General features: G+C 37.4%; 1 protein-coding gene across 1 annotated transcript in view; it reads left to right on the top strand.

Moving 5' to 3' along the window:
• ZFYVE9 (zinc finger FYVE-type containing 9) overlaps nucleotides 1-21123 on the top strand; it is a 184506-nt gene that overhangs the window by 92587 nt on the left and 70796 nt on the right. The window contains 2 exon segments of the mRNA XM_028489397.2: nucleotides 10828-10927; nucleotides 15365-15534. Coding sequence (XP_028345198.1) covers nucleotides 10828-10927; nucleotides 15365-15534 — 270 coding nt within the window.

The following is a 21123-nucleotide window of genomic DNA, read 5'->3' as shown; positions in this document are numbered from 1 at the left end:
AAACAGGAAGTCAGTAGAGAAAAATCAGTGAAACCAAGAGCTGGTCTTTGAAAAGAGCAATAAAATTGATAAGCCTCTAGACAGGCTCATTAAGAAAAAAGAGAGTGGACACAAGTTACTAATATCAGAAATGAAAGAAGGAACATCATTACACATTCCATTAAAAGGGTAATAGAGGAATACTATGCACAGCTCTATGTCCACAAAGTTGGTAACTCAAAAGAAATGGACCAATCCCTTGAAGGACACAATTTGCGAAAACTCACACAAGAGGCAGTAGACGATGTGAATAGGCTTATGTCTATTAAAGAAATTGGGTCAGTAATTAATAACCTTCCAAATCAGAAAGCACCAAGCCCAGGTGGGTTCACTGCTGAAACCAAACATTTGAGGAAGAAATTATACCACTCCTCCGTAATCTCTTTTAGAAGATAGAACCAGAGGGAATACTTCCACACTCATTCTGTGAAGCCAGCATTCCTCTAATAACAAAACTAGACAAAGACATTACAAGAAAACTATGGACCAATATCTTTCATGAGCACAGATGCAAAAATCCTCAACAAAATATTAGCAAATTGAATCCAACAGTGTATAAAAATAATCATATACCATGACCAAGTGGGATTTATCCTAGTTACGCAAGGCTAGTTTAACATTAGGAAATTAATTAATTTTAATCCATCACATCAATAGGCTAAAGAAGAAAAATCATGTGATCATCAACAGATGCAGGAAAAACCATTTGACAGAATGTAACACCCATTCATTATAAAAACTCTTAGTAGATAAGGAAGAGAGAGGAACTTCCTCAACATGATAAAGAACATCTACAAAAAACTGACAACTGATATACTAAATAGTGAGAAACTTGAAGCATTCCTACTAAGATCAGGAATGGGGCAAGATGTGCCCTCTCACCACTGCTTTTCAACATTTGTACTGGAAGTCCTAGCTCAGGCAATAAGACAGGAAAAGGAAATAAAAGGTATACAGATTGGGAAGAAAGAAATAAACCCGTGTCTTTGTTCACAGATAGCATAATCATTTATGTAGAAAATCTGAAAACATTGACCAAAAAAACCCCTCCTGGAACCAATAAGTGATTACAGCAAGGGTGCCAGATAATAAGGTTAATATGCAAAAGTCAATTGCTTTCCTATATACCAACAATGAATAAGTAGAAATCGGAATTAAAAACACAATATCATTGATGTTAGCACCCCCAAGACTAAATACTTAGATATAAATCTAAAAATATGTTGTATGTACAAGATTTATGTAAGGAAAACTACAGAACTCTCATGAGAGATACTCCATGTTCATGGATTGGAATACGCAATATTGTCAAGATGTCAGTTCTATAGATTGATCTATAGATTCAGTGCAATCCCAACCAAAATTCCAGCAAGTTATTTAGTGTATATCCACAAACTGAATCTGATGTTTGTATATAGAGACTAAAAATCCAGTATAGGCAACACAGTATTGAAGAAGAATAAAGTTGGAAGACTGGCATCACCAGACTTCAAGACTTACTATAACGCTGTAGTAAGCAAGACATTTTGGCATTGGCAAAAGAATAGACAGACAGATCAGTGGAACAGGAGAGAGAGCCCGGGAAAAGGCCCACAGAAATATAGTTGACTTATCTTTGACAAAGGAACAGAGGCAATACAATGGGCAAACTGGGCATCTGCATGCAACAGATTGAGTCTAGATGCAGATCTTACACCTTACACAAAAATTTACTCAAAATAGATCACAGACCTAAATGTAAAATGCAAAAATATAAGACTCCTAGAAGATAATGTAGGAGAAAATCTGGATGGCCTTGGATTTGGTGATGAGTTTTTAGATGCCAAAAGCTCAATCCATGATAAGAATTGATAAGCTGGACTTAATTAAAATTAAAAACTTCTGTGAAATAACTTGTGAAGAGAATGAAAAGACAAACCAAAGACTGGGAAAAAATATTTGCAAAAGACATTTCCAATAAAGAAATGTTATCCAAAATATACAGAGAACTTAATAAGAAAACAAACAACTCAATTTAAAACTGGGCCAAAGACCTTAACAGACACCCCGTGAAAGAAGATATACGATGGCAAATAGGCATATGAATAGTTGCCCACATCATACATCATAAGAGTAATGCAAATTAAGACAACAGTGAGGTACTACTACACACTTACTAGAATGGTCAAAATCCAGAATACTGACATCACCAAATGATGGTGAGGATGTGGAGCAACAGGAACTCTCATTTATTGGTGGTGGGAGTGCAAAATGGTACAGCCACTTTGGAAGACAGTTTGGCAGTTTCTTACAAAGAGAAACATAGGCTTACCATACAGTCTGGGAATCATGCTCCTAGATATTTATACACGTGAGTTGAAAACTTATATGTTCACACAAAAACCTGTACGTGAATGGTTATAGCAGCTTTATTCACAATTGCCAAAATTTGAAAGCAACCAAGATGTCCTTCAGGAGGAGAATGGATAAACTGTGGTACATCCAGACAAAGGAATATTCAGTGCTAAAAAGAAATGAGCTTATCAAGCCTTAAAAAGAAATGGAGGAATCTTAAATGCATATTAAGTGAAAGAAGCCAATCCAAAAGGGCTATATACTGTATGATTCCAACTATATTACTTTCTGGAAAAGGCAAAACTATGGCGACAAAAAGATTGGTGATTTACAGGGGTTAGTGGAGAGGGAAGGATAAATAGGCAGAGCACAGATATTTAGGGGAGTGAAAGTACTCTGCATGATACTATAATGGTGCATAAATGTCATTATACATTTATCCAAACCCATAGAATGTATAGACCAAGAGTAAACCCTCATGTAACTATGGACTTTAGGTGATAATGATGTATCAGTGTAGATTGATTGATTGTAAAAAATGTACCATTCTGGTGGGGGATGCTGATAATGGCAGAGGCTAGGCACGTAGCTGGGGTAAGGGGTATATGGAAAATCTCTGTACCTTCTGCTTAATTTTGCTGTGAACCCCAAACTGCTCTAAAAAATAAAGTCTATTAAAAATATATATGTGACTTTTTAAAATGTTGATACTGCTTGGATATTTGATATTAAGAAATAGTTCATTTTTAAGGTGTGTGGTTTTGTTATGTTAAAATAGTCCCTATGTTTCAGAGATTATATATTGAAATATTTAAAGATTAAATGATACCTGAAATGTATTTCAAAATGATTAAATGGGGGAGAAGTGGGTGAGGATTGGCTTTGACAACGGTCTCACCTGGGTAATGGGCACTTGGGGGTTTGTTATGCTGTTATGTATACTTTTATATGATTGAAAATTTCTATAATAAAAATTTTTTTAAAATCAAGAATGACCAGAGTATGGTTACAAAAATAGGGATATGTTTTAATTGCTTGCCTTTTTACAAATTAGCACTTTTAACCCACATATTACTCTTATAATGCATTGTAAGTGTGTTATTTACAAGGTAATAACAGGATATATAAAAAATTAATTCAGAGTATAGTAAAGGATATGAATCTGATAACTTCATACAAGTTTAAGGTTTTATGTTGAATCTTATTTTCTTACAACTCTTTCTGTTTATATAGCCTCACTTGGAAATAAAGTTTAAAGGTTTAGTCAGGGACTCTTTGTAGCCAGATACACTCTTAAAATGACTCTGATAATTATTGTTTTCAATTAATAACAGCAAAGTTGCAGCAGGTGTCTAGACAGAAGCAGAGTTCAAATCTGAACTGCTTTAGTTCTTATTACATTGATTTTGGTATTTGTTAATATGCAAGGGTAAAGTACTCTTTTGCACTTAAGAATTTTTACAAGTTATTACTGTCACTGGTCTTTGTGAGTGGCTGGATATTGGTCAGTCACAAGCACTTTCCTCTCCTGGCTTTTGTTCTTGCAAGGCAGTTATTTTTGTCATAATTACAGGGCTTTTTGAAGACTTGGGACATCATTCTTTCTACTTTCTAATTTGGAAAGGAATAAGTGAGCGTTTGATGATTTGAATTTTCAAGAATTGCAATGGAGTGTTATTCACACTGTAAGAGGGGGTATAAATAGGCACAAAAGTACTGAATATGAAGCTTGTTCATAAATTTCGCAGTAGGGTTTGTTATGTGGAAAGCCATGAGTGGGAAATTTTAAAAGGAAAGGGATGTAAGGGCACCATCGTGTATTTAGTACCTATAATGTGCTACATTTTACATGGATTATCTCATTTAATCTTTGTAAAAACCTTACATGGAGGATATTAATATTTCAGTTTTATATATGAGGAAAAACTGAGGCTCAGAGATTTTAAATTATTCCCATAAAATTATTTGGCTAGTGAATGATAAAGTTGAGATTGGAACCCAGAAGTGCCACATTAAGGAAAATTACACACAAACAGAACATTTTAACCAGTATTTCGCTGGAACATTATATAGCATATGTATTATAAATTATCATAATTTGTCTCTTTACAGTTAGTTGGATCATACAGATCCTGTCATTTAAGGTCATTCATAACCATTTGGCCTATAAAACTTGAGGTCACTGTTATTAATAAACTGCTTAAAATGTGTTTGTCATTGTTGAAGTTGTGAATTTGAGCATGTAGGATAATAGCCCTTCCTTGACAAGTGCACATTAATGTTTGTTTCTCCATTTATATATTCGTTTGTGCAATCATTTTACTAATCCAGGAAGCAATAAGCATTTATCGATTACCTGTGTTATTTCAGGCACTGTGATATCAGTACTAACAATACTTTCATTCATTGTTCCATGGAGTTTACATTCTAGTTTGGGAAAATGGAGAATAAGTTAAATAAATGCAATAGATTGTGTTAGTTGTGGTAATGAAGGTATATGGTATGATGCTTCAGCAATATAAGAAGTTCACATGTACAAATATATAATTCTCTTTATTTCTAGAACTGACTTTACTCATCTGAGCCTATAGCTCAGAGAACTAGGGAAGATACTTAGATGATGTTTGGAATGTGGTGGGTTATTTCTGGTGGTCATAATGACTAGGGTCACTAATGGCATTTAGTAATCTGGGACGAGGACTGCTAAATGTCCTGTGTTAAGCAGGACAACGCTGTCCAGTGAAGATTTGGCCCACCCAAAATGTCAAGACTGCCTTTGTTGAGAAACACTGACTGACCTGGCTCATGGCAGACAACTTCATCTTGGTCTTCTAGGCAAATTCAATATTATCCAGTAATTTAAAATCCAGGATTATTAACCCTTTCTCATTCGGTTCATATCTCTTAGATTCTGTCCATCTTTTCCATGGTACTAATTCTAATGACCTGAGGGTCTTATTACATCATAATCTTTGTCTTTTTGAGAATGAGGGTCAGTGTTTCCACGTCTCTCTTTCATTTTATGTTGTAGTACACTATCTATTGATATGTCAGTCATAGGCACTGTCCAGTAGTTTTGTGCTGTTACGTTACACTCAATTTCATGTAGTTCTGTGGCATGGGTAATTCCACAGAAATGTATACCTTTGCCTGTCTGCCATTTCTTTGCCATTCCAGGTAGTCCCTTGGCAAGTTATCCACTTTTCTAACTACTGTGTCTTTCTCTAAGCCCATTGGAAACGTAAAGGATTCCCTCAACACTGTTCATAAGCCTGTGGGATATTGGCAAGGATGGGTATTCTTGGTTCCTTCTGTTTAACTGCATTATGCTGCACCCTAGCTCGTGCTTTTAAAAAGGTCTCTTTGTTTTTGGGGTTTTTTTCATTCTTTTTTGAGGTTATTTTCCCAAAGCACGAGTCCTCTACCTCTGAAAGTTCACAACTGTGCTAGTTTGCTAGGGCTGCTGCAACAAAATACCACTAACTGGGTGGCTTAAACAAAGGGAATTTATTGTGTCACAATTCCAGAGGCTGGAAGGCTGAGATGGAGGTGGTGATAGGGTTGGTTCCTTCTGAGGACTGTGAGGAAGAGACCTGTTCCGTGTCTCTCTCCTTGGTTTATAGATGGTTGTCTTTATGTTCACATGGTATTCTCCTTGTAAGCATGCTGTGTCCAAATTGCCCCTTTTATAAGTTCACCAGTCCTCATGGATTAGGATACCACCCTAATGACTTCATTTTAACTTGTGTATCTCTGTAGAGGCCCTATCTCCAAATGATGTCATATTCTGAAGTAATAGGCATTAAGACTTCTTATGTATTTGGGGGAGATACAATTCAACCCACGGCACCAATTAATATTCTTTTTTCCTCTATTTTTTTTTAATACAGAAGAAGCTCTACTCAAAAGATCCCAATCCAACACCTAAAAAATTTATGTAAAGTAAAAAGAGAGAAAGAAAAAGGCCCTATTTCCATCCAACTCTGATCCCCAACTTGACTGTTACTTTTCCATGTCAGTCAGTACATACAGACTATCTCATTTTATTTATTTATTTATTTTTAAAATTTATTTTTGGCTGCGTTGGGTCTTCGTTGCTGTGCGCGGGCTTTCTCTAGTTGTGGTGAGCGGGGGCTACTCTCTTCGTTGCGGTGCGTGGGCTTCTCATTGCGGTGGCTTCTCTTGTTGCAGAGCACGGGCTCTAGGCTCATGGGCTTCAGGAGTTGTGGCTCGTGGGCTCTAGAGCGCAGGCGCAGTAGTGTGGCACACGGGCTTAGTTGCTCCGCGGCATGTGGGATCTTCCCCGACCAGGGCTTGAACCCGTGTCCCCTGCATTGGCAGGCGGATTCTTAACCACTGCACCACCAGGGAAGCCCCTATCTCATTCTTTTTAACAGCATGAATTGCATTCGGTTTTATGTTTATACTGCAGCTTAACCATTCCTCTTCTTCCTGATGAACATTCGGGTTGTTTTCAACTTTCGGCTATTACAAAGTATACAGAGCTAATTCTTGTATACATCTCTTTGCATATGTGGGTTTTTTGGTAGGATAAATTTTTTAAATTGCATGTACTGAGTCAAAGGAAATGAACACTTAAAAATTTTAAAGATATTGTTAAATTAACCTACCAATTTATGCTACCATCAGTAGAATATGGGAGAAAGTTCCTCTTTTCTCTAAGCCCTCTCCACCACTGAACGATGTCAGTTTAAAAAAAAAACAAAAATACTTTGCCTGTACCATAGAATAAGAATATCTCATTCTTTAATTTTTATTTTGTCACTAGTGATACTTAGTATCTCTTTATTTATTGGCTACTTTATTTAATTTTCTGTGAATTTATCTCTGTGAGTTCTCTGCCTGTTTTTCCTTGGAGGTATTTGTATTTTTCTTATTACTTTATTGAAGCTCTTTATATGTTATGGATATTAGCCCTTTGTCCCTTATATATAACACAAATATTTTATCCAGTGCGATATTTTATTTTTTATGCTATTGTAAATGGAATTGTTTTTGTAATTTCCTTTTTAGATTGTTCATTATTAGTATGTATAGAAATATAACTGATTTTTGTTTATTGACTTTGTATCCTGAAACTTTGCTGAATTCATTTATTAGTTCTAACAGATTTTTTTGTTGAATCTTTAGGGTTTTCCACATACAAGATCACATAATCTGCAAACAGAGATAATTTTACTTCTTCCTTTCCAATTTGAATGCCTTTTATTATTATTTTTTCTTGCCTAATTACTCTGACTAGAATTTCCAGTACCATGTTGAATAGAAGAGGTGAAGGCAGGCATCCTTGCCTTGTTCCTGATCTCAGAGGAAAAGCTTTCAATATTTTACCTTTGAGTATGATGTTTGCTGTGGGTTTTTCATATGTGGCTTTTACTATGATGTGGTAGCTTCCTCTACTTCTAGTTTTTTTTATTGTTTTTATTATGAAAGAGTGAATTTTGTCAGATGCTTTTTCTGCATCAATTGATATGATCACATGTTTTCTCCCCTTCATCCTGTTAATGTGTATTATATTGATTTTTTTCTTTTTTTAAAATTTATTTATTTTACTTGTTTACCTTTGGCTATGTTGGGTCTTCATTGCTGCATGCGGGCTTTCTCCAGCTGTGGCGAGCAGGGGCCACTCTCTGTTGAGGTGCTCAGGCTTCCCATTGCAGTGGCCTCTCCTGTTGCAGAACACAGGCTCTAGGCGCATGGACCTCAGTAGTTGTGGCACACAGGCTCAGTAGTTGTGGCTCGCGGGCTCTAGAGTGCAGGCTCAGTAGTTGTGGCGCACGGGCTTAGTTGCTCCGCGGCATGTGGGATCTTCCCAGACCAAGGATCAAACCTGTGTCCCCTGCATTGGCAGGTGGATTCCCAACCACTGCACCACCAGGGAAGCCCTCTATTGATTTTTTATGTTGAACCATCCCAAATTTATTCTTGCTCCCCTCTATTTTTTCTCCCACATTGCAGCCATGCAGATCTGATCATGTCTTTTTCTTTGATTAAAACATTTAAGTGATTTCCCATTGCTCTGTTGAAAAGACCAAAGCTGTTAATACAACCTAGAGAACCTTTGCTTGGTCTGGCCTCATCTTATTCCATGCATCCCTTAACTCTCAGGGTCTCTAGCCACATTAACCCTTTTTAGTTTCTTGATAGAGCCATGTTCTAACCCTAATGGCACCCTGGCACATGGTATTTTTTCTGCTTACTCTTGTCTCTCTCCTTGGTACCATTTTATGCATAGAAAACTTTTACCCATGCTTCAGATTTTATCTGTCATTTCCTAAATAAAATCTTCCCTGACCCTGCCAATCTAGGTAAAACCTAGATTATATGATCTTATTTTACCATGTACTTCTTTTGAAGCAAGTACTTTTACACTCACTTGTGTTATTATTTGATTTTAGATTATAACCTCTGTAGACTGTAAATTCCACAAAAGCAAGGGCCATATCTGTTTTGTTCACTGCTACACCCAATAGGGTAGCCCAGTGCCCAGTACATAATCAGAGCTCAAGTATTTGTGGAATAAATGAGTGAATGAAGGCTTCTTGGTTTTACCTCTTTATTCGAAAGGTTATTGAAGGATTTCAAGATTAACAATTCAATTTAATTTTTAGGAAGTTCTATCATTTGGTATTTGTGTGAAAGATGAATTGGAAAGACATATCTGAAGGTTAGGAGGACAGATAATAGATTTTGATGATCTCCTAGGTCTCGTATAATAAAGCCTTGAATAAAGGCAGCAGCGTAGGGTGGAGAGGAAAAGGTGGGATTTGGGGAGAACCATTTAAGAGAGAGAACAACAGGACTTAGTGACTGACTGGATGTGGTCATAGTGATGGAGGAGGAAAAGTCAAAGTCTCAAAATGATACATGAATAGTATGAGACACTATTACATAGTGGTTAAGAACAGAGCCTTTGGAGACTTTTTATGTAACTTACTAGCTGTATGAAAGAGCAGTTTTACTTCACATTTGTTTATTTAACTCTGTTAATTATAAATGAATGCCTTCATAGAATTTATGAGGTTGAATGAGATAATACATGTATGTAAGGTGCCTAGTATTCATACAGTTTGCTGTGAACTTGAGCAAGTCTTTTTTTTTTTTTTTTTTTTGCGGTACGCGGGCCTGTCACTGTTGTGGCCTCTCCCGTTGCAGAGCACAGGCTCCGGATGCGCAGGCTCAGTGGCCATGGCTCACGTTTTTTTTTTTTTTTGTGGTACGCGGGCCTCTCACTGTTGTGGCCTCTCCTATCGTGGAGCACAGGCTCCGGATGCGCAGGCTCAGTGGCCATGGCTCACGGGCCCAGCCGCTCCGCGGCATGTGGGATCTTCCCGGACCGGGGCACGAACCCGTGTCCCCTGCATCGGCAGGTGGACTCTCAACCACCGCGCCACCAGGGAAGCCCTGAGCAAGTCTTTTAACCATCCAAATTTAGTTTCCTCTGATAGAAAATAAGGATAATATATCCCCTTTTCTCCCTGTATCACAGAGTTACTTTGAAAATATGAAGCCTCTGAAAAATGTAAATTGGTAGTCATGTTAGCTAGGTATATTAACTACATCTAGTAGAAGAAGAGATGATTGCTCTCACTTTGTCTTTAATAGGACCTCATCTCTTGTTTCATCTTTGTAAGATATAGGATACTTACTGTCCATAAAAGCTGGATTAGTAAAATTTACACTACTGGGAACACCTTTCTGCCTGTATGGAGCTCTCTGTGATACGGGACTAATGAGTTCTCAAGAAAATAAATTTTAACAGGGAGCTGAGGAGATCCTTGTTGCCTGGTGTGGAAGGGAGAAGGAAGTAAGATTGTCGGGAACTGACCCTGGAAAGTGGAAATAAGGTGCTGGAAATCGGCATGGCCAATTTTTGGTTGTCTGCTCTGATTCCCTGTAGCTGGGGCTGTGCATATTTTTATGATTGAGTCGTGTATTTTGATCTTTCCTGGCCTTCGTAGCAAACCAGTGAAAGCAGATGGTATTATTATTCTGCACATAAGGACGGTTAAAAAAAAACAGAAGTTAAAGCCCAGAATTCCCAGTCTTTGTTTATTTCACCTGCTATATTGCCTCTTCAAACAGAAATAGCAGATGTTACTATTCTAAACGCCCATGTTATGTGATATTGTGTACAGGAATTTTGCCTAAGGGCAGCTTAGATTTTTTTCCCCTGCTATGTATTTGGTGTGTAATCTTGGCTAAGATTTTTGTTCTCAGCCAGCAATTTCACTTTCCTTATTTTTGACAGACATGTTAATCTCTTTCTTGCTTTTGAATTGGGTCTTGCACCCAGCTTCCTCAATTGCATTTTCCTTTGAAGTTTTTAGTGTTGTATTAGTACGGTTCCCTGTCACTCAGTGTTGGTCAGTATTGGTTTACTTCCTTTATACTGTGATCCTAAGTAAATTTAGTATATTCTTTTTCCTGCAGGTTTTCTGTGCTTCCTGCTGTAGCTTGAAATGTAAACTGTTATACATGGATAGAAAGGAAGCTAGAGTATGTGTAATCTGCCATTCAGTGCTAATGAATGGTAAGTATTAAAACAGGTTCAATTCACAGTTATTGAGACAGAACAAGAGAATTCCAATGAAGAGACTACTGTTTTTTCCTTCCTTGCTCTACAAGTTGCTCACCTTCTCAAATGTCATAACTTTACCTGAAAAATTTAAAAATACTTTAGCATTTCAGAATTCCTGTGCCTAATTTAATGAATAAATGCTAAAGTCAGGTAAGTTTTGCAGGAAAAAAGGAAATTCTTGTGGAAATCTGGTGCTCTGTGGCTGTTAATGTTCCTGTGAAATGACTGGACTGGGAGTGGGGAGGGGGCTGTTGACCACTGAGATGATGAAATATTAAAATTGGGCTGAGGTTTTCCTTTTAAGGGAAGCTTTCTCTTTCTAGGGAATATCTTAATTTAGAACACATTCTTATTGACACTTTGGTTCACTCATCTTGTTAAAAATAAATATTTTAGCATCTCGAATCAAACAGAAAATTGCATTTTTCTGTCAGTTATCATCTTAATACTACTTAGATTTGTCATAAGAGTAAGTTTTTAATTTACTTATGTGGTAAAAGAATATGGCCAGGAGAAGGTAAATATAGCTTATCCAGTGTTCACCTTTTGCGGGACTGGAAATAAATCCAAGGGCATTTTAGTTAAAACAAAACTCCCAAAACAAACAAAAAACCCCCCAGAGTATTCTTGTAAAGAGATACAATAAAATTGATCAGGCTGTATAGTATTTTCTCTTTGAGTGCATCTTTGTACAGTTGCCAGAACAGTTACTAATAGACGTAAAATGTTGAACTTAGACACCACTGCTGCTTGTGCCAGGATAATGTGTCTCCTGGAGGCTGAAACATATCTGCTCAAGGCCCCTCCTGCTCTGTGTGTCTGCATTGCTCATAGTGATGTTTTCCTGTTGCTTCCTTATTAATCTATTGCATGTCATTTAATCTGATCTGTTCTAATTTCCTATGGTCCACCCAATTTCCTCCCATTTCTGAATTCTTATAATTTTGATCAAATATGAATTCATTCTCTTTACTCTTAAGGTTCATTTTTCAGATGGTGGTTATTTCACTCGGTGATGATTTCATTTTTGGATATTTATCCACAGATAAGAGCATGCTGCTTAATTTCAGTACCTGATACCTCTTTTATTTGTTGAGGTCTTCCAACTTGATGGCTTTTTTTTTTTTTTAACTTGACATAGCTAAAGATGAAGGAAATGGCAGAGGATTCATATGGAATACTTACTTTTTATTAAGCCAAGGATGCTCTTAACAGGGGATCCTAAAATAATCTACTTTTTGTGGTTTTTCCAACGTCTTTCCTCTCGCATGGCTTAGCCTGGTCTTTTACTGAATATTTAATTTGATGCTTTTCAGTGTTCCCTATCCCTTTTCCCCTTTCTCCTTTTCTCTTCCTTCCCTCTTCCTGCTAGTGCTTTCAAAGGAACATAGCTGTTGTTTCTAGCTTTGTCCTGCAGTTTGGAGGCAATAAGTATTCAAAATCTTATGGATCATTCTTTGATGTAGAATGAGATTTTTAAAAAGATGCTCCAAAAATTGGGTGGTTTCTATTCCTGGGCATGTGATATTACCTGAACCCAGAAGATAAAATTTATATCTTTCATTTCTGTAGTATCTTTCATCCTGTTTACTTTAAAAACAGTAGTTGATATGTCAGTATTTAGTTAGTAAAATTATAGAGTATACAGAACCTTAACACATTTGTGATCATTCATATTGGATGATGGCACTTATGTGATATTGGCACATTTTCATGTTCAAATGGGTCCTGTGCTTTTGAGACACACCAAAGATGTGAAATGGTTGTTTTTGCTGGATACTTTTACACAGGGTAATGATTGCACAAAAGCAAAATTCACGAAAATGTTGAGATGTGTTCTCCTGAGCTTTAGGCTTCAGAATTTTTAAAATGAGATATTACCTCAACTAAGAAGAGCCTAAAAATCTAGAAATGAAACAAAAGATATCATATAGTGGAGTTATGCTATTTTAGCCCCTGATTTTGATTTTTGATAGAATTTTATAAAATGCATTGAATATTAAACCTGCCCTACCCACCAAGAAATGTCTAAATGCTATCCCAGTTGCAAGTCCTTAATAAGTTTAATGTTGTTTTACTCCCTCTTAAGGGAATATATGGTCCCCTTTAAAGAAGCCAGGGGCCTAGTCATTAACCTCAGACTGATCCGCTATCAGTCTATATCAGAAGTATCATGTAGTTCTTTTTTTTTTTTTTTTTTTTTTTTTTTTTGTGGTACGCGGGCCTCTCACTGCTGTGGCCTCTCCCATTGCGGAGCACAGGCTCCGGACGCGCAGGCTCAGCGGCCATGGCTCACGGGCCCAGCCACTCCGCGGCATGTGGGATCTTCCCGGACCGGGGCACGAACCCGTGTTCCCTGCATCGGCAGGCGGATTCTCAACCACTGTGCCACCAGGGAAGCCCTCATGTAATTCTTATTTGTTGCTTCCAAATAGCTTACTTAACTACATGGTCTCCTTTATTGAATAAAATCACCTATCTCCTTAATACCTTCACTAACTGGAAGAGAGACATACTATGAGTGTTAATTAGGAGGAACTACATTATTTATCCAGTATTGTGGAGGTCTTGATGTCCATATTGTGCAATCCATTCACATTGATTGTGTCTGTATTTGCTTTAGCTCAAGCCTGGGAGAACATGATGAGTGCCTCAAGCCAGAGCCCTAACCCTAACAATCCTGCTGAATACTGTTCTACTATCCCTCCCTTGCAGCAAGCTCAGGCCTCAGGAGCACTGAGCTCTCCACCTCCCACTGTGATGGTACCTGTGGGAGTTTTAAAGCACCCTGGAGCAGAAGGTAGGGGATCATGTGCTATTCTCTCTCTTTTTCCTCACCAAGTTCCTCTGAAAAGGTGCTGATGTGATTTTACATCACAAGTCTTTAACACACTGCAGATAAGTCCCTTTGGGTGGTTATTAAAGTAGAAGAACAAGGTGAGAAATGTGTTGAGACTATTTCTGGGCAAGTAAAGAAGAATATTGTGTTGCCTGATATTTTGGAGGCACCTCTAAAAATATGCCAGTACCCTCTCCAACTTAAGAATGGAGTAATTACTTTGCTTTTACTTGAAAAGAGTTGCAGAATTTGAAATCAGCCTGCAAAATCCTAGCCTCATGCCTACCTTAGTGTTCTTTGCAGGAATTTAGTAAGTGATGAAAAATAAGAATTCTTTTTTCTGACCAGCCCATTCTAGTATTGCCTTTTGGAATATATATTGCCATTTTCTCTTTTCATTTTTAATCTATCCCTGTAAAAATATGAAAATACTGTGTTAGGTATACAGACATTTATAAAATCCAGAACTTTAATTCTGATTATATCATATGATAGGTAGAAAATCATAGGCTCAACTTATTTTAGTTTATTATATCTTTATGATTATGATATTGTCAGATGAAAGGCACTTTGTAAGTTCAGGGGATTATCAATAGTAAAAATAACAAATATTTCCTTAAAATGATCTGTCAAGAAGTCTCCCCTGATAATTAAACTCTGTCTTCTTTCATTAATTTTATATCTTTTTGTCTAGCAGTATTCCCTTCCGCTTGTTAAATAGCCCTCCTCCCCTTTTGAAGATCAAAAACTTCCATTGACATTATCATACTCTTCTGAGCTCAGGCTTTCGTTCTTAAAATCTTTATTCTCTTTACTTCATTTGTTGTTTTTGTTGTTCTTCCTTGGTCTGTCTTTGTTTTGGCCTTTTGAATTGATTTTCAGAACTGGATTTAAAGAGATCATTTCGTCAGACTCAGTTTTCCAGCTTTTCCCCATCCTTTTACTAAAATGCAGACTACTGCATTTCACTGTCTGCACTGCCAGATCAGTCTTTTTCTTCTTCAGTTACACTTTAGCCAAAGATCTGGTCAGTTTGCTTCCCAATTCTTACGTATCTGTGCCAACTCTTCTTTTATTAATTAATAATTCTTCAACATTCTTCAGGGCGTCTTTTGCCTTTTAAAAATACCGTATTACTTTTCCAGATATTTTATTCCTACAGAAACCTCATACTTTTAGGAGCTGTGGATGTCTATTTCTAGATATTTTTTCCGGGCTATTAGTTTATTTCCTAGGCACTTCAGACACCTTCCCTAGTTTCTCTGTTAGTGATATGGGACAGAGTATGTGACATAATCATAGGCATATTTAATACTTTAAAGCAAAGTGTTTTAAATCTTTACATATAAATTACAGAAGTAAGGAGTATATTTAAATGTGTATTTTTATTAATTTATAACCACTTTTACACAGTTACAATTATATTTAGAAGTATAAAATGCTAAATAGTGATTTCTTTGTACATCTGAGATTGGTGACCTTCTCTTCTTGATGTTAGAAACCCTATCAGTGTCACAGTGTCACCTGTTTTATTTTTCTGGCTCCTCAAGTGGCTCAGCCCAGAGAGCAGAGGCGAGTTTGGTTTGCTGATGGGATCTTGCCTAATGGAGAAGTTGCTGATGCAGCCAAATTAACCATGAATGGAACTTCCTCTGCAGGAACCCTGGCTGTGTCACATGACCCAGTCAAGCCAGTAACTACCAGTCCCCTATCAGCAGAGGTAAGAAAACAAAACAGCAACTAAAATTGAGTACTTACTTTACTCAGCACTGTTCTGCCTCTGTCTTGTCTTTTTCTAAGTTGAGTGACCTTTCTGTGGAACCCTGTAGACTTCAGATACAGTTTAGCGCATGTGTGTGTTTGTGTGTGTGCATGCTTGTGTGTGTGTCTAGGGGTAAAATAAATGTGGCAAAACCAGTTGTTCTTGTTTGTTCTATATTTGGAAGTTTTTTCAGGAGAAAGATTCTTATAAAGGTTGTTCTCAGGTGAGCTCAGTCTACTAGTGTAGCTAGAGGCTGTGCTAGAGCGAATCCTGGTCCCTTGATACCTTGGTTTTCAAAGCATATTCCCCAGGTTCTATGGTAGCTGCCAGGGAGTTGCCGTGGTGAGGAAGGGCCAGGAAATATGAAGGTGGCTGAGGAATCCTTCTATTCCTTTGTCTTCAACCCGAGCATCTCTACTTTTTTCTGGTCTGCCTGTTGTGTTTCCAAGTAAGACTTTTAAAAAGGATTCTAAAGCTTAAAAATAAACCACTGACTTAATGGATGGAAGACTCATATAATTTACCTAAGGAAACTAGCTCATACTGTGCTGTCACATTTACTTTGTCTCTATAGGATACACTGGTCACAGTTTGGGGGCTAATTTTCAGAAGGGTCAAATACTAGCTACATTTTTTTGAGTCTGTGAAAGAATAGAGCCACCTAGGACCATAATTGGAAAGTATACATGTAGGATCGTTTATACAGTGGGTCCCTTTCTTATTGCTGTTTGCCCCGTTGAATATGGTGGTCAAGATTATAATAAGGTGATTAGTTCCAACTAAGTATGTGTGTCTGGTTTTGTTTTGTTTTTTTTAATAAAATAAGAGGATCAGAGTTTGGATAAAGTTTTTACTTTTGAAGTTTTCATGGTTGCTGTTTATTTACATTTATGTTCAGTAATATTTTTCTAGAAATTTACATAATTTGTGGATTTGGTTATAATTGAAATTGTGTGTTATTAAGATTAGATTTATTGACATACAGAGGTAAATTTCCTGTTTGGTGAAGGTACATTAAACCATGTCACTGTCTTTAAATATGTCTAAGTCTGTTTTGGGGGATTTTTCTGTGGCCGCAGAGGACAACAGCCAGAACTGTATGACTTATTCTTCTTTGAATCTATACAATGACTTTGTCAAGAAAATTTCTTTTTTTCTCCAATTGTTTATGTGGAAAAATTTCAAATCCACAGAAGAGTTGCAAGAATAGTACAGTGAACCCCCATATACTCTTTATCCATATTCACCAATTGTTGCCATTTTGCCACATTTACTTTACCCCTATACACACACACACACACACACACACACACACACTTTGTTTTTTGAGGAACCATTTGAGGATTAGTTGCACTTTATCACTTAATACTTCAGCTTATGTTTCCTAAGAACAAGTGATTTTCTTACGTAAGTACAATATAATTATATGAGAAAGAAATTTAACATATAATTCTATGTATTATCAAATATATAGTCCATATTCAGATTTCCCCAATTGTCCCATGATGTTCTTTATTCTTTCATTTATACACATCTGTGTGTGTGTGTATATATATAAATTTTTTTATTAAAGTCTTTTTTAAAAAATTAGGATACCATCAAGGATCACAATTGCATTGAGTTCTCATGTTTCTTTGATTTTCTTTAATTTCGAACAGTTCTCCCACTTTTTTTTTGTCTTTCACATCATTAACATTTTTGAAGCATTTAGGCCATGTTTGGCATAAAGTCCTTAATTTGTGTTTTCTGTTTTTTTCCTCATGATTAGTTTCAGATTAAATATTTTTGGCAAGAATAATACTACCATAATTGATGGTCATTTTTGAGTGGAACACATCAAGAAGTATCAGTTTGATAATTGGTTAAATTGATGTCTCCTGTGTTTCTCCACTGCAAAAGTAGCTTTTCCTCTTTGCAATTAAAAAGTAAAGTGAGGGGTGATACTTTGAGACTCTGGGTGTCCTGTTCCCCTACAATCTTATAGTCAATGATTTTACTGTCCTTTATATATATATATATATATATATATATATATATACACACACACACACACACATACACTTTTAAAAGATTTATTTATTATTTATTTTTGACTGCTTCGGGTCTTAGTTGCAACACGTGGGGTCTTCGTTGAGGCATGCAGGATCTTTCATTGCGGCACCTGCGCTCTTCCCTGTGGTGCACGGGCTTCTCTCTAGTTGTGGCGTGTGGGCTCCAGGGCATGTGGTCTCTGCAGTTTGCGGCACACAGGCCCTCTAGTTGAGGCGCATGAGATCAGTAGTTGTGGTGCGCAGGCTTAGTTGCCCCGCGCGCGGCATGTGGGATCTTAATTCTCTGACCAGGGATCAAACCCGTGTCCCATGCGTTGTAAGGCAGATTCTTTACCACTGGACCACCGGGGAAGTCCCCTGATTTTACTGTCCTTTGACAATCTTACCTGAATCAATTGTAACTATAGTGTTTATACAGTGATGACCTTTTTCTTTCTACAAAATTTCGTTTACATCTCTTAAATTATATGATAGGTTCTTTTTTTTTTAAATTTATTTTTATTTATTTATTTTTTGGGCTGTGTTGGGTCTTCGTTGCTGTGCGTGGGCTTTCTGTAGTTGCGGCGAGCGGGGGCTGCTCTTCATTGCAGTGCGCAGGCTTCTCATTGCAGTGGCTTCTCTTGTTGCGGAGCATGGGCTCTAGGAGCACAGGCTTCAGTAGTTGTGGCGCGTGGGCTCAGCAGTGGCTTGTGGGTTCTGGAGCGCAGGCTCAGTAGTTGTGGCGCACAGGCTTGGTAGCTCCGCGGCATGTGGGATCTTCCTGCACCAGGGCTCAAACCCGTGTCCCCTGCATTGGCAGGCGGATTCTTAACCACTGCGCCACCAGGGAAGCCCCTATGATAGGTTCTTAAAGCATACATTTTTTGAATGAATGAGGAAGCTCTAGTGAATGACTATTATAGGGAAACAAAGTTCAGGTCAGTTTAAGAGAAACTAAAACAAGTTAGTTATTTTATTTCTGTGCTCTCACATTGTTCAACACTTTATTTTAATATTTATCTGGTAAAATGAGGGATTCTTTAGGGCCAGAGTTGAATATATTTTTCTCATCTTTATGACCTAATAGAGTGCCTGGCACTTAAAAGGTGCTCAGTAAATGAAACAACTTCTTTTCATAGATGATATTTAAGTAGAAGCCAGATGACCACTTCTTACAATATCAAAAGGTAGATTTATGCATCACTAAATAGCAAGTTAGAATAGGTTACTTTATTTCCTATTCTAAATCTAACTTTATTGATTTACTTCAAATCAGTAATGGTTAGCCAATACAATTTTCCAAATTTCCTAATAGGACGATGTACTGAGAACACTGCAAAAATTTTAGCAAAAACCCACTAAAAACTTACAGTCCTAAATTATAGATAGTATAGACAAAAATATAAGACATAGGCATTTTTAAAAAGTAGTTTTAACCTTTATTCAAGTATAAAATATATATAGCAAAGTACTTAAGGAGTATTAATCTTTAGGAAACACATGATGAACATACATATATGTGTGTGTGTCTCTATTTATACATATAGAGACACACAACCCTGTAACCACCACCTAGATAAAGATACACAGAACATTTCTATCACTATAGAAGTTTCCTTCATGCCCCTTTTCTGTCAATACCTGCCCCCTTTCCCACAAGGTAACTATTATTTGGACTCGTATCACCATAGATTAGTTTTGCCTGTTTTTGAATTTCATAAAAATGGAAAAATATAATATATAATGTTTTGTGTCTAGCTTCTTAAACTCTAATACTTAATGAGGTACTTCCCTGGTGGCACAGTGGTTAAGAATCTGCCTGCCAATGCAGGGGACACAGGTTTGAGCCCTGGTCCCGGAAGATCCCACATGCCGCAGAGCAGCTAAGCCTGAGTGCCACAACTACTGAACCTGCGCTCTAGAGCCTTTGAGCCACAACTACTGAAGCCCGAGTGCCTAGAGTCCATGCTCCACAGCAAAGAGAAGCCACCGCAATGAGAAGCCTGCACGCTGCAACAAAGAGTAGCTCCTGCTCCTTGCAACTAGAGAAAGCCCGCACGCAGCAACAAAGACCCAATGCAGCCAATAAATAAATAAATAAATAAATAAATTTATTTTAAAAATACTTAATGAAATTTATCTGTGTTGTGTGCATCAAAAGTAAATATTTTTTATTGCTGAGTAATATTCCATCATATGGCTGTACCACAATTTATCTATTTTCCTATTAATGGACATTTGTATTGTTTCCACACTTAGGCTATTTGAGTAAAGCTGCTGTAAACATTTTTATACATGTTAAACAGTTTTTTAAAAAAATGAGAATCCTATATATTTTTAAAATTTTTTACTTATTTTATTATTCATCTGGTTGCGCCGGGTCCCAGTTGCGGCAGGCAGGCTCCCCAGCTGTGGCTCGTGGGCTCCCCAGTTGCAGCTGGCAGGCTCCCTAGTTGCGGCATGCGAACTCCCAGCTGCAGCATGCATGCGGCACCCAGCCCCCCAATGAGGGACCAAACCTGGGCCCCTCGCATTGGGAGCAGAGTCCCAACCACTGCGCCACCAGGGAAGTCCCTAAACATGTTAAAAAGTTTTTATATGCTTTTCCTTTAACTTTTTAAAAGCTTTCTTTTTTAAAAATGGAAGTATTATTGATTTACAATGTTATATTAATTTCTGGTGTACAGCAAAGTGATTCAGTTATACATATATATATTCTTTTTCAGATTCTTTTCCTTTATAGGTTGTTACAAGATACTGAATACAGTTCCATGTACTATACTGTAGGACCTTGTTGTTTATCTATTTTATGTAAACTGGTGTGTATCTGTTAATCCCAAGCTCCTAATTTATCACCCACCCCCACCCCTTCCCCTTTGGTAACCATAAGTTTGTTTTCTAAGTCTGTGAGTCTGTTTCTAGTTTGTAAATAAGTTCATTTGTATCATTTTTTTTTAGATTCCACATGTAAGTGATATTTGTCTTTCTCTTTCTGGCTTACTTCACTTAGTATGATAATCTCTAGGTCCATCCATGTTGCTACACATGACATTATTTCCTTCTTTTTTATGACTGAATAGTATTCCTCTGTGTGTGTGTGTGTGTGTGTGTGTGTGTGTGTGTGTGTGTGTGTACATACCACATCTTCTTTACCCATTCATCTGTCAGTGGATGCATAGGTTGCTTCCATGTCTTGGCTATTGTAAATAGTGCTTAAAACTTCTATTTCTTGGGGCTTCCCTGGTGGCGCAGTGGTTGCGCGTCCGCCTGCCAATTGTGTGTGTGTGTGTGTGTGTGTGTGTGTGTGTGTGTGTGTGTGTGTACCACATCTTCTTTACCCATTCATCTGTCAGTGGATGCTTAGGTTGCCTCCATATCTTGGCTATTGTAAATAGTGCTTAAAGTTCTTTTTTATGGCTGAGTAATATTCCAGTGTGTGTGTGTGTGTGTGTGTGTGTGTGTGTGTGTGTGTGTGTGTGTGTGTGTACAAAATCTTCTTTACCCATTCATCTGTCGG

This window comes from Physeter macrocephalus, chromosome 4 (assembly GCF_002837175.3).
Source record: "Physeter macrocephalus isolate SW-GA chromosome 4, ASM283717v5, whole genome shotgun sequence".
Classification (NCBI taxonomy): Eukaryota; Metazoa; Chordata; class Mammalia; order Artiodactyla; family Physeteridae; genus Physeter; species Physeter macrocephalus.
Note: the sequence above shows the minus strand (reverse complement) of the source record. Positions and strands in the feature narration are given on the sequence as shown.